The sequence below is a fragment of the Geotrypetes seraphini genome, chromosome 9 (assembly GCF_902459505.1).
Source record: "Geotrypetes seraphini chromosome 9, aGeoSer1.1, whole genome shotgun sequence".
Classification (NCBI taxonomy): domain Eukaryota; kingdom Metazoa; phylum Chordata; class Amphibia; order Gymnophiona; family Dermophiidae; genus Geotrypetes; species Geotrypetes seraphini.
Window position 1 is genome coordinate 162,049,844 of NC_047092.1, and position 13,694 is coordinate 162,063,537.

At 40.4% G+C, this 13,694-nt stretch overlaps 1 protein-coding gene across 4 annotated transcripts in view; it reads right to left on the reverse strand.

The window, feature by feature from the left end:
• VEPH1 (ventricular zone expressed PH domain containing 1) overlaps window positions 1-13,694 on the reverse strand; it is a 135,230-nt gene that overhangs the window by 76,155 nt on the left and 45,381 nt on the right. For all 4 annotated transcript variants that reach the window (XR_004540684.1, XM_033959270.1, XM_033959268.1 and 1 more), the window contains 2 exons: window positions 2,181-2,347; window positions 874-1,083 (listed from right to left, as the gene is read on the reverse strand). Coding sequence is in view for 3 of the 4 variants with exons in the window: in XM_033959270.1 (XP_033815161.1) it covers window positions 874-1,083; window positions 2,181-2,347 (377 nt within the window). In the remaining variant the exon portion in view is untranslated. The remainder of the gene's footprint in view (window positions 1-873; window positions 1,084-2,180; window positions 2,348-13,694) is intronic.

The following is a 13,694-nucleotide window of genomic DNA, read 5'->3' on the forward strand; positions in this document are numbered from 1 at the left end:
TAACTGAGATTAGCGTTACCCACGTACGTTCCGGTTCAGCAGGAACTTGTCTAACCTTGTCTTGTATCCCTGGAGGGTGCTTTCCCCTATAACAGACTCCGGAAGAGCGTTCCAGATTTCTACTACTCTCTGGGTGAAGAAGAACTTCCTTACGTTTGTACTGAATCTATCCCCTTTCAACTTTAGAGAGTGCTCCCTCTAAACTAAACTAAACTAAACCTTAAGTTTATATACCGCATCATCTCCATGGAAGTGGAGCTCGGCACAGTTTACAAGAACTTAAATATAAGAAGAGAAAGGAAAAGGTTTGCATGAGCTTATACATAGAAAGGAAGAGTAAGGGGGAAAATAGAATCACATGTTACAGAAGAGCCAAGTTTTCAGTTGCTTGCGGAATAGTTCTCTCTACCTTGGAGAGGGTGAACCACCTGTCTTTATCTACTAAATCTACTCCCTTCATTATCTTGAATGTTTTGATCATGTCCCCTCTCAGTCTCCTCTTTTCAAGGAAGAAGAGGCCCAGTTTCTCTAATCTCTCACTGTACGGAAACTCCTCCAGCCCCTTAAACATTTTAGTCACTCCTCTCTGGACCCTTTTGAGTAGTATCGTGTCCTTCTTCATGTACGGTGACCAGTGCTGGACACAGTATTTCCAGGTGAGGGCATCTTTCCATTCTCTGATGAATGTTCAAATTATCCTTTACCAAAGTGGTTTTGAATATTTTTTACCCCTTCTATATAGACATTTGCAAACATAATGAACATAAATGTAAAATAATGTGAAATCAGATCCTTTTGCCTTTTTTTTTTTAAATTAAGAAGAGCAACTTTTAAGAGCGCTAACAAAGCTACCGGATGGTGCATATTGCGTACCTCATTGATGAGTCCAACTGCTCCGTATATTTTTGCTATCTGTCCAAGAAGGCTTGGACAGTGCTCTCCAATGTCCTTCAGCACTGAAAGAGAACTGATCAACGCCTGAGGTTCATAGTCCGATATTTCCATAAGGATGTTTAAGATGATATCATTATGGTTAGGATCTCTTAAATGATTGGTTAGGAAAGGAATGCAGTTCTTTAGTACCTACAGGACAGTGAAACAAACCAAAATGTCTTATTTTACTTTTGGGTCCACTGTCTTATTTTCAGTAGCCCCCAAATACATAACCGACCTTTTCTCTTTTTCAACCAATAGACATAAGAGAAGCTCCTCCAGTTAGAGGATGTAAATTTAAAAGACATCACCAACATCTTTTCTCTTATCAAGCAGCATTATGGGGGTAATGATCTGAAACAATTACTTACACATGACAATACTTACGGGGAATTTAGGAGACAACTAAAAACATATCTGTTCCTAAAATATGTAGGAAGCTGATTTGCACAATCTTTCCCACAATAACTGATCTCTAGAGCTGTTAGTTACTAGATTTTAACTATGTTAGTTCTACTCAATCTGTAGCATTTCTAATCATTATAAACCACATAGAACTTCACGGTCCTGCGGTATATAGAAACATAGAAACATAGAAAAATGACGGCAGAAAAGGGCCAAAGCCCATCAAGTCTGCCCACTCTATTGACCCTTCTCTTTGATTTTGCTCACCACCCCCTGCCCTTACCTCATTAGAGATCCCACATGAATATCCCATTTATTTTTGAAATCTGATACGCTGTTGGCCTCAATCACCTGCCGTGGGAGTTCATTCCAATGATCGACCACCCTCTCAGTGAAGAAATACTTTCTGGAGTCTCCATGAAATTTCCCTCCCCTGATTTTCAGCGGATGCCCTCTGGTGGAAGAAGGTCCTATAAGATGGAAGATATCCTCTTCCACCTCGATACGACCCGTGATATATTTAAATGTCTCGATCATGTCCCCTCTCTCTCTTCGTTCTTCAAGTGAGTACAGCTGCAATTTATTCAGCCTTACTTCATACGGAAGATCTTTGAGCCCCGAGACCATCCTGGTGGCCATCCGCTCTGATGGCCATTATGACCTCTGGCATCCTGCTGATAAAACCTCTACGGATACAACCCATCATTTGCCTTGCCTTAGAGGAAGCCTTTTCCACCTGATTGGCAGTTTTCATGTCATCACTAATGATTACTCCTAAATCCCGTTAATAAACTGTTATTATTAGTAGTAGTAATAGTAGTAGTACAAAACTAGTCAGTTACCTGAGGTTGCTTTCTCTTTGTAACTGTCTGAACTAGTCTTAAAAGGTGGTGCAGCTCCCCTTGATCTAGATGGGACATCTGGGCCACCAACTCTGTTAGGTGGTCATTAATCAGTTGCGGCTGTTGTTCATACACAGAGGGCAGCACCCGGAGTAGCATGGCATTGCCTACAGAACAAAGTGACAATGAGGATTACTGAACTAGTGCATTGCAGAGGCTTTTTGCTATTAAAGATATTAAGAAACCATGCCATAAACACAGAAAATGCTCGTACATTCTCTGTGCTTTTTCAGGACGTTCCTCAGTGAGTCAGTTCATTTTAAATCAAAAAGCAGTTCATAATTTATGTAAAACGAATTAAGGAGCTGAGCAGATTGAAACAACATAGGAATGGTCAGGCACATTTGCCATTACAGGCGGTCTCTGAGTTACAGATGTCTGACTTAAGTACAACTCATACTTAAGAACGCAGTCGCGGCTTCATTTGATTTCACCGAGCAGTATTTCCAGTGGCCTAGACTCCTACACTTCTCCTGCAGCAGATTCAGGAATGACGCACGGCCACATTAAGAACAGTGTGTGGTTGTGTGTGCTGTACCTTAGAAGGAACACTGGTAGGGACAGTTGGCCCTTTTGCCAGCTGGGAGCAGAGGTAAGCAGCAAGAAGCTTAAAATCTACAAGTTCTGAGTTACATACAAATCCAACTTAACAGCTTTAAAAACATAACTTGTTCTTAACCCAGGGACTGCCTGTGTAGGAATAATCAAGCCATTGTGACATCACTGATGAAGTTGGCTCTTAGGCACCGGTGGAATGAGGCATTATGACATCACAATATGAGCTCTGGAATGTTGCGGCTTCATTTGATTTCACTGAGCAGTATTTCCAGTGGCATAGACTCATACACTTCTCCTGCAGCAGATTCAGGAATGATGCCTGGCTACATTAAGAACAGTGTGTGGTTGTGTGTGCTGTACCTTAGAAGGAACACTGGTAGGGGCAGATGGCCCTTTTGTCAGCTGAGAACAGAGGTAAGCAGCAGGAATCTTAAAATCTAGAAGTTCTGAGTTACACAGAAATCTGACTCAAGAACAGCTTTAAAAACGTAACTCGTTCTTAACCCGGCGACTGCCTGTAATTATTTTTTAAATTTATACCACTGCATACAAAACTGCACAATGAAACTGAAAATTTGGGTAAGAGTTACTATAATACAAAGCCCACTTGAAACCGTGCTTTTAAAACTAGATAGAAGAGGTTAGAGAGAGTCCATGTTTCTTGAAGGATTCTTATTCCATAACTTTAGTTGAAATAATAATAAAAAATTTGGGAAATTACAAAGTCTAATTCTAATTCATACATTTGCAATGCTAAATAATGGCAGAAATAATTTTCTCTTTCATCCTTTTGTCATTGTTATTTCTTAAGTTAAGATCTTGTCTACAGCCCCTGTGAAAGATGCCATAAAAGTCAGGAAGCCATTGAGGAAGCAGTTCTACAAAGGACACTAATAGACGACTCTTATCAAAAAGCGTCAAAATGTAGCCTTAGTGCAGCCTAACATGGATCATTCCCGCATGCTAAGGCCACTTTTACCACTGGAGTACAATGGCCTTTTTTCTATTTTCCTTGCTAATGGCCATGTGCTCATTATATCATTAGGGTGTGGCCATTAGCATGTGAACCTCTGCTGCCACCCATTAGGTAGACTGTAAGGAATCACACAACAATGTAGCTGCATTAGCAACTTAGAGTAGAAAGTAGTGCTGCCCGATTCACGATTCGAATCGGTTCACCGATTCACTTTGGGTGAATCGATTCAAATCGATTTAAAATAATAAAAAATCGGCTTACCGATTTGGCTGACCCTCCCCCCCTAAAGCAGGAGCGGCAGCACTGCTCTTGTTGGCCAGCCACTGCCGCACCTGCTTTAGAGGGCGAGGGGGGAGGGTCAATTGCGAAGTGCTGCTGTCCAGTTCCCCCCCCGGCGTCTGGCTTCTCCGCACCCGTTTACCTTTGAAGAGTAGCCTGCACAGAAGATCGCAGCCGCTAGCGATGACTGCAAACAGCTTCGGAGCTGTTTCCTCTTCCGCGGTTCCACCCCTCTTCTGACGGTAGGAAAAATAATTTTATTTTCTGTTTTGTGATTACAATTTGTCAGATTTGAAATGTGTATCCTGCCAGAGCTGGTGTTAGACCGCAAACGTGAGCTAGGATTTAACAGAGAGAGGAAAAGTCTTTTTTGTTTGTTGATTTTGTTTCCACCACAGCGCCAGTGTGGTTAGGAGAAGGCAAAGAGGGTGAAGAGGCTGTAATATAAACCTACCAGGATGTCTGAAAAAAACACCCAATTGGGAAGGAAAATCGAATCGAATCGAAAAAACCAATTCAATAGGCTGAATCGAATCGAAATTTTTTTTCCTGAATCGGGCAGCACTAGTAGAAAGTGCTATTCTATAAGCCAGGCTTAAAGTTAGGTGTGGTTTATAGAAAAACACTTATGCCTTTTGCTACAATGAAAACATGGTGCAAATACCTGCACCTAAATATAGGCATGGATGCCCATATTCTATGCACGCAACTGAAAGTAATGCTCCGGATCCACCCATGACTCACCTATTTCCATGCCCCCTTTTTTGACTCAGGGCAACAAAACAAAGGAGAAAGTCCAACTTTGTCTGCAGAAAAAACCAAGCAGGAGAAACAAATAAAACTGCAGACTGTGTACAAGATGCAGGCAAAAATTTATTGTACCAAAATTAAAATGCAAATAAGTAAAATAAAACTCTTTTACCAATCAAGGGACCCGACACGGTCCGTGTTTCGGACAAACCTTCGTCAGGGGTCCATGGTTGAAAAAGGTTGGGACATACCATAAAAAATGAAGATAAGTAACAAAGTGCCTGTATATTGTGTTCGCCGAGGACTGCTGCAAGGAGACGCTTTACTTTTTGCAGCAGTCCTCGGCGAACACAATATACAGGCACTTTGTTACTTATCTTCATTTTTTATGGTATGTCCCAACCTTTTTCACCATGGACCCCTGACGAAAGTTTGTCCGAAACACGGACTGTGTCGGGTCCCTTGATTGGTAAAAGGGTTTTATTTTACTTATTTGCATTTTAATTTTGGTACAATAAATGTTTGCCTGCATCTTGTACACAGTCTGCAGTTTTGTTTGTTTCTCCCTTTTTTGACTCACACATAGAATTTAGGCATAGGTCCCGCACCTAAATTTATGCACATAACTTGTAATTGATTTTAATTAGCGCCAATTATTGGCACTAATTAAATTGCAAAATTTGGGTATGTAACCAAAATTGCGTGCATAATTTTTAGCGCTTTTTCTAGAATTTGAGGGAAAATGTATAGGCATATACTACTGCTACTACTATTTTATCACTTATATAGTGCTGAAAGGTGTACACAGCGCTGTACAATTTGACATTTAATAGATGGTCCCTGCTTGGAAGAGCTTACAATAGAAGTTGGACAGACAGACATGGCATATAAGGTTGGGGGATGCAGAATCCAAGGTAAGAAGAGTTAGGAGTTGACAGCAGTCTCGAAGAGGTGGGCTTTTAACTTGGACTTGAACACTGCCAGAGACGGAGCCCACTGTAGGGATTCGGGCAGTTTGTTCCAGGCATACGGAGCAGCAAGATAGAAAGGACGGAGTCTGGAGTTGGCAGAGGAGGAGAAGGGCACAGATAGGAAGGACTTACCAGCTGAGCAGAGCTTGGGGAGGGGGAGGGCATAGGGGGAGATAAGTGAAGAGAGATAGTGAGGGGCAGCCGAGTGAATCCATTTGTAGGTCACTAAGAAGAGTTTGAATTGTATTCGGAAATGGATGGGAAGCCAATGAAGTGACTAAAATAAATCTTGGTGAAGTTGCAAGATGAACTGAACCAAACTGACAAGTTAAAGAGTGATAAATCACCTGAACTGGATGGTATACACTCCAGGGTATTGAAAGAACTCAAAACATGAAATTGCTGAATTGCTGTTAGTGATCTGTAACTTATCATTAAAATCATTCATAGTGCCTGAAGACTGGAGGGTGATCTGAGACTGGTAAGCCTGACTTCAGTGCTGGACAAGATGGTAGAAATCAATGTAAAGAGTAAAATTGCAGAACACATAGATAAATATGGTTTAATGGTACAGATTCAGTATAGGTTCAGCTAAGGGAAGTCTTGCCTCACCAATTCACTTCATTTCTTTAAAGGTATAAATAAGCATGTGAATAAAGGTGAGCCAATTGTTGTACAGTATAATCCCATTATAATGGACTTCAAGGGACCTGGAAAAACAGTCCGTTACATCCAGAGTCTGTTATATCCAGAGTTGCATTTTTAAAAAACTTTATTAAGGGCAACTTGAAACAACATAAATAGATGAATAACAGTCACTGCACAAGCATATCAGCAACATTAATAATAAAACTCAGCAAAATATTGGTATGGCACGAAATGATTGCAAACCAGAACACTGTACTGGAAAGAAAAATACTCTGTCATTTTTTTTTTTTTTCTGGGCTGCATTTTGATACTATATCACCGGCATGCCACGTGCCTTGTAGGGCGGAGCCTGCATGTCCGTTATAGCTGAATAAAACTACAGCTAAAAGCAGCTCTGGGGACCAAAATAGTTGTCCGGTATATCCGAAAGTCCGTTATATGCGAGTCCGCTATATCCGATGATTTTCTGTATGTTTATAATGGCGCTCAGCCAGGACCAGCGAGCCTCGTCCGCTATATGCGAGGTTCCGTTATAAGCGAGACTCATGAGAGGCTCCAGAGAAAATGAAAGAGTCAAGAGATAGGAGGCAATGATTAGGAATTGGTTATTGGACAGAAAGAGGGTAGGGATAAATGGTCATTTTTGTTAATGGAGGCAGGTGAATAATGGAGAGCCGAAGTGGGCATGTGCATGGGTAGCATATACAATACAATATTTAGTTAAAGTAGCAAAAATGCACATTGTTTGGCACGTACTAACTCTCGGGGAGGCCTTTTGTTTATTGCAAAGTGCGTGCACAGTTTAATGTGGAAAGGAAAGCATGTCGGAAGTACAACATCAGCTCTCCAGGTTCTGCTTCATTTTTTGGCACTCTAAATTAATAGCATATGGAAACCGTCTGCAGGAAAGTAGCAGTGCTCCCTAAATCTTGCAAGATCTGAGCAGTATTTGACTTCTCCAGGAGCTTAATCATTGCCCTCAGTTTAATATGTGTTTCTTAATTATAGATCATTAAATGCACACTGGATGATGCCAAAATGAATAAGTAAACAGTGACTCAGCTGCTTTAATAAACACAGGCTCCTGTAGAGGCAGCCTGAAATCTAGGGAGGCCTAATTTCGAACAAAAGCCCCCTAAAGCTGGTCAAGTACCTTTTTTTTCTGTGACAAACCTGTACAAGTGCTGCCTTCACAAATTAATATGCAATGCAGTGCCACTGGTTGCTTATCACTCTCGATATTGAGCACTGTGTTTAGACGGTGACAGGACAAAAGCGCGCCAGACAAAGCCACGCGCGAATGACTGTGAACCGTTTAGACAGGTGCCAATTTATGTTCATGCTAGTAAATATCAGTACCTAGTTTATAGAATTGTCCTGTTGCTGTTTTTAAAATATGGCACCCTGAGCAGTTGTTTAAGCTTAACTCTGGGCCTGACTTGCTCAGTTTTTCGTTTATACTATGGAGTTATTTACCGCTAGAATTGCTAATGTGTGCTGAATATTGGACAAGACCCATGTAAGATCATCTACTTCCTTTTGATGCCCACTCCCACTTCCCCCAGAATCAAAGCAACTCCCCCCCACCAACTAGAGGCCATGGCAGCCATTTTAGGGAAGCAGCTGCAATGGGCAGGAGTAGGGATCGCCCCTGCCCACTTCCCAAAATTTGATTTGAATGCTTATCATGTGTTTCTACGCGAAATACAAGATAAAAACAAAAAAGAGTTATACAACTTAAAAATTATTCTCACCCAGCTATTTTAGACAATACAAGGGCAGCGGGGGTAGGAACTACAATTTGTTTATAGAAAAGAGAGAGGTAACATATATGGGAAGCAAAATAATGATAGGAGAGGGAAAATGTAAAGAAAGAAATAGAGATTTTTTTTTTGAGGAGTTATAGGTTGAAGGTGTCTATAAACAGAAAGCTTTCCAGGGAACTTTTAAAATGCGCTAAGTTTTCTTCTTCTCTCAAGTATGTTGGCATAGCGTTCCAGAGTCTAGGTGCGTTCACGGAAAATATATCTAGCCTTCAGGTTCCTATTATTTTCAGTGATGGGTCTGTTAACAGCTTTTGGTCCATAGATAACCAGAGCTGGTATTGTGACATCATAACGCCTCATTACACCAATGCCTAAGAGCCAACCTCCTCAGTGATGTCACAATGGCTTGATTGTCCTATACTTGGCTCATTTTTACTACATTCTAATTTCTAGACTGGCACAGTGGTTAAAGCTACAGCCTCAGCGCCCTGAGGTTGTGTGTTCAAACCCACGCTGCTCCTTGTGACCCTGGTAAAGTCACTTCCTCCCTCCCATTGCCCCAGGTCCATTAGATAGATTGTGAGCCTGCCAGGACAGACAGGGAAAAATGCTTGAGTACCTGAATAAATTCATGTAAACCGTTCTGAGCTCCCCAGAGAGAATGGTATAGAAAATTGAATGAATAAATAAATATCAGGCTCTGCTTCTGGGGAGGGGCAATTCAGAGGGGGTGGTTATACATGTTCCAAGGGGTGTTGTGAGGGAAGGAGGGGGATAGAGCACTGACTTCATGACCTGAAAATTAACTGGGCACCGGCCGATGTTCAGATCAGTGCCTGATTGCCTTTGCTGCATAAAGTTAGTTCTGTCTTTTTTGTCCTACCTTTGTGCAGTTACTCGGTGGGTTAGCAAACTGAAAATCTCTGCTAACCAGCTAGATTTGATCACCACTCTAACTCTGCCACAACACCGCCCACAAACTAGCTGGTTACACACTCCCTATTGCTAGGAAATAAGAAAGCGTCAAACCTTTATAGAATTATACAAGAATCTGACAGAGGAGGTAGAACTGAATTTAAATCCTGGAGAAATAAATTGGAATTCCTTTTGGTCCTCTTCAGCCCGACCTACTATGTCGTCATTTATTTATTTTATTATGCATAAGGCCTATTGGACCCCTATTAAAATAGCCAAGTTTTTACATACATCTTCTTCAGAGCTTTGTTGATCTTGCCTTCAGCAATCTGGTACCCTTCCATCTCCTTTTTGCATATCCTAATCTACAAATTTATTGGTCAGGCATATGGTCAAGAATTCTCTCTCTAATTCATTTGGATAACAATTTGCCCATGTCTTATAAATCCATCATATTGCAATCTTTAAACCCTGATATCTTGATACCACCGTCATTCACAAAAATTTTTGATATCATGATTGCTTTAGCTACTCATCATATTATCTACAATTGGAAGGATAATTGGAAGTGTCAGTTCAACATAATAATAATAATAATTTATTTTCTTATATACCGCCCTACCAGTAGTTCTGGGCGGTTCACAACAGGAAAAAGCTGAGACATTTGAGCTCATGATACAATTTCAAAACATTCAAACCGCATACACCAATCTAGTATTACATAATAAAATATTACAAAAAATTAAAAGATTAAAACATGCATTAAAAAATAATAAGAACCAAAACACCTCATTATAATATCAAAAACAGCGTTCTTGTTTGTCAAATAAATGGATTTTTAATGTTTTCCTAAAGGTAAGGTGAGAGTAGGATTGAACAATCATCGGACTTAACCAGGAGTTCATCTTCCCTGCCTGGTATGCCAAAGTCCTGTCCAAAAAAGTCTTATAACGACAGGCCTTTGGGATAGGGAAGATAAACTTACCTGAATTTCTAGTACCTTTTGTTGACTAACAGAATTTCAAATAGGGAGTCAGATATGAGGCAATAATCTGAAAAGCGCCTTATAACAGAAGCACCCAAACTTGAAAAACACTCTGGCCCCAAAAGGCAGCCAATGCAGTTTGGTATAAAAAGGACTAACATGGTCATATTTTTTAAGATCAAAAATCAGGCGAACTGCAATATTCTGTACCAGACGAAGTCTTAAAATTTTTTTGGGTAACCCCAAGTAAACTATATTGCAATAGTCCAAGGTAGATAATATGGTAGATTGGACCAGTAATCAAAAAGATTCTCTATCAAAAAAACTTTTTGATGGTTCTTAATTTCCATAATAATGCATAGCTTTTTTTAAATTAATAAATCTGTATGTTTCCTAAAAGTTAAATTACGATCCAACGTAATCCCCAGGATTTTCATATTTGACATCACATACATTCCTTTACAGTCCCTCTTATACCCCTGAGAAAAATATATAAAAATCCTGTACCACTTTTTCAAAGTGGAATGCACGCACTTAGGATAAGGAGAAAATCCAAGGTAGAATTGATCTGAAAGAGAGCAAAGACGATTTCTCAAGCATCTTCACAGTTTCTACAAATAAAACTGCACTGGCTGCCGATGGAGGCAAGGATCATCTTCAAATTTGCATGCCTCTGCTTCAAAACCTTAACAGGCTCTTCCCCTATCTACCTGTCAGATCATTTTGAATTCTCAGGCCCCTCCCGCACACGTAATGCCTACCTGTTTGCCTTCCCGTCCTTAAAGGGCTGCATCCACAAGAGATTCCTTGATAAATCTCTGTCATTTCAAGCAGGCAAATGAAATAAATGTCTAACCACCCTCATTACAAATTCACCCTCCTACCAAACTTTCAGTAAATCAATTAAAACCTATCTCTTTGACAAATTTCTTTGACTTCCTCCCTGCCTTATATCCCTGCCTCATATCCCTGACATGCTTCTCGATATGCCTGACTAATCCCAACTGCTAAACTAATCTGAATGTCTTATATGTAACATCGCTGTCTGTGTACAGTCTCTTCCTCTGTAAACCGCTCTGAACTGTTGTGGTACTGCGATATACAAAAATAAAGTTATTATTATTATTAAAGTAAAGCATATAGAGTAAAGTAACACCCAAGAAGAAGTAATTACCAGACTGGGGCATAACGAAGCAGGGATGGGTGGAACTGGGAGGGTCTGTAGGGCGGGTCTATGGGGGTCCGGATTTTCCATTTGGAAAATCTGGTAACCCTACCATGGAGCAATATAGACGCATTATAATATTCTTGGTCTTATTTACCATTCCTTTCTTAATAATTCCTAGCATGTTTGCTTTTTATGCCTCAGCTGCACACAGGACAGAAGATTTCAGCATAGTGTCTACAGAAACCCAGGTCTTTTTCTTGGGTGCTGACTTCTAAGGTGGACCATAGCATAAGGTAACTATGATTTAGATCAGTGGTCCCCAACCCTGTCCTGGAGGATCACCAGGCCAATCAGGTTTTCATGCTAGCCCTAATAAATATGCATGAGAGATATTTGCATATAATGGAAGTGACAGGCATGCAAATCTGCTCCATGCATATTCATTAGGGCTAGCCTGAAAACCTGAATGGCCTGGTGGTCCTCCAGGACAGGGTTGGGGTCCACTGATTTAGATGATTCTTCTCAATGTGCATCACTATGCATTTGTTCACATTATATTTCACCTGCCATAATTGAAAAAACTGTGATCGATTAAGTTATAGTTTTTGGTGGAATTCATTGTGTTACATCTCTAAAATGGAACGAGTAATAGCTATTCAGCAAGGGCGCTTTAAAAAGTTTAATGGTGTTTGTACGATTGAATAAAATTAATTATTTATTATACGATTGAATATATTGTACGATTGAATAAAATATTGTACGATTGAATAAAATTAATAATTTTATTTTCCCCCTTTTTTTGTTTACTAATGTCCAGGGTGGGGTTATTCTAATGCTATATAAATGATGGTCATGAAGTAGGGAGGGAGGGTAGTTGATGTGATTTAGTCTTTGATGGTTTAGTAAGTGATGTTAAAGTTTATATGATTGTATTTTTGTCGCACTTGTTGAAAGTTTTAAAATGAATAAAGATTTTGAAAAAAAAAAAAAAATTTCACCTGCCATTTAGACGTCCAATGTTCCAAATTTCCTAAGGTTTTCCTGCAATTTTTCACAATCCTCATGTGTTTTGACAACTTTGAATAGTTATGTTGTTCCCTCCTTTTATTACCCAACATAAGTACAGTGGTGCCTCGCATAACGAACGCCTCGCACAGCGAACGCTGCACACAACGAACTTCATGTCTTGATTCATACAACGAACTTCATTTCACACAACGAAGTCGCCCGAGCTGCGTTACTCACTGCGCTTAACTGCCCTCTCTCACAGCCCTTCGCCTGGCTCCCTGTGCAGTGGCGGACCGTCGGCTCGCCTCCTTTTATGGAGGGGCCCGGCGCCTACTGCTGATGCGTTGGGGGGGGCGGAGCTACTCTCGCCGCTTCCCCGATGCTAGAAAAAAAAAAAAAAGAAAAGTTAAGTCCCAGTTTTTGCTGCTGAGACTCTGCCCTCTCTCACAGTATACAGTTGTCCTTTTAAGATAAACTCAATATTTTTTATATACTGTATATCATGGCTTCTAAAAAAAGCAGGAAGGTGATTTCTGTTGAAATGAAACGGGAAATAATTAGAAGGAGTGAATGTGTGTTTGTTTAAAAAAAAATTATGTTTTTAGATGTATCTAAATAAAAATAATAACAAAAAATTTATCTTTTTTTATGTCATCTTAGCATATTATATGCTACAGAACGAATTATTTTTTTTAACATGTATTGTTATGGGAAAACGCGTTTCACATAACGAACTTTTCACATAACAAACTTGCTCCTGGAACGAATTAAGTTCGTTGTGTGAGGCACCACTGTATATTTTTACACCAATATATCATTTATTGTGTTTTTCAGTGTTGTTCATTGTACATAGCTTGGACCATTTTTAGAGTAAGGTTATTCGTCAAGTACAAAAAAACTCCACATAAATAAAACAATGACACCCCCTGCAGCCAAACCACTGTAGGTCCTGAACGTTTGATTTAAAACGTACAGCACAGCTGGTTCAACTTTTCCCTGTGGTTTTCTGGGCCTGGGGCCAACACATAGGTGGCACAGTTAGGCTCATAGAGGAGAGGAACTCAATTTCCCTATCCCTGTCCCTGCCCCATTCCTGTAAGCTCTACCTTAACCGCACAAGTCTCAAACACTTATGATTTTCTAGTGTTTGAGGCTTGTGCAAATGAGGACAAAGCTTGCAGGAATGGGGCAGGGACAGGAAAATAATTTGCAGGGATGGGGCGGGAAAATGAGTTCCCACGGGGATGGGGAAAAATTTGTCCCCGTGTCATTCTCTAGCTCAGACACCTCAGGAGGGGCCTTAGGCATCTGAGACAATCAGGGCCTTGGGCCCCTCCCCATGCATCACATGATGCACCGAGGAGGAAAGAAAGCGTTCGTCACTCCTACTTCTATCTTCGATAAAAGGTATCGGGGGGGCATCTGGTGGC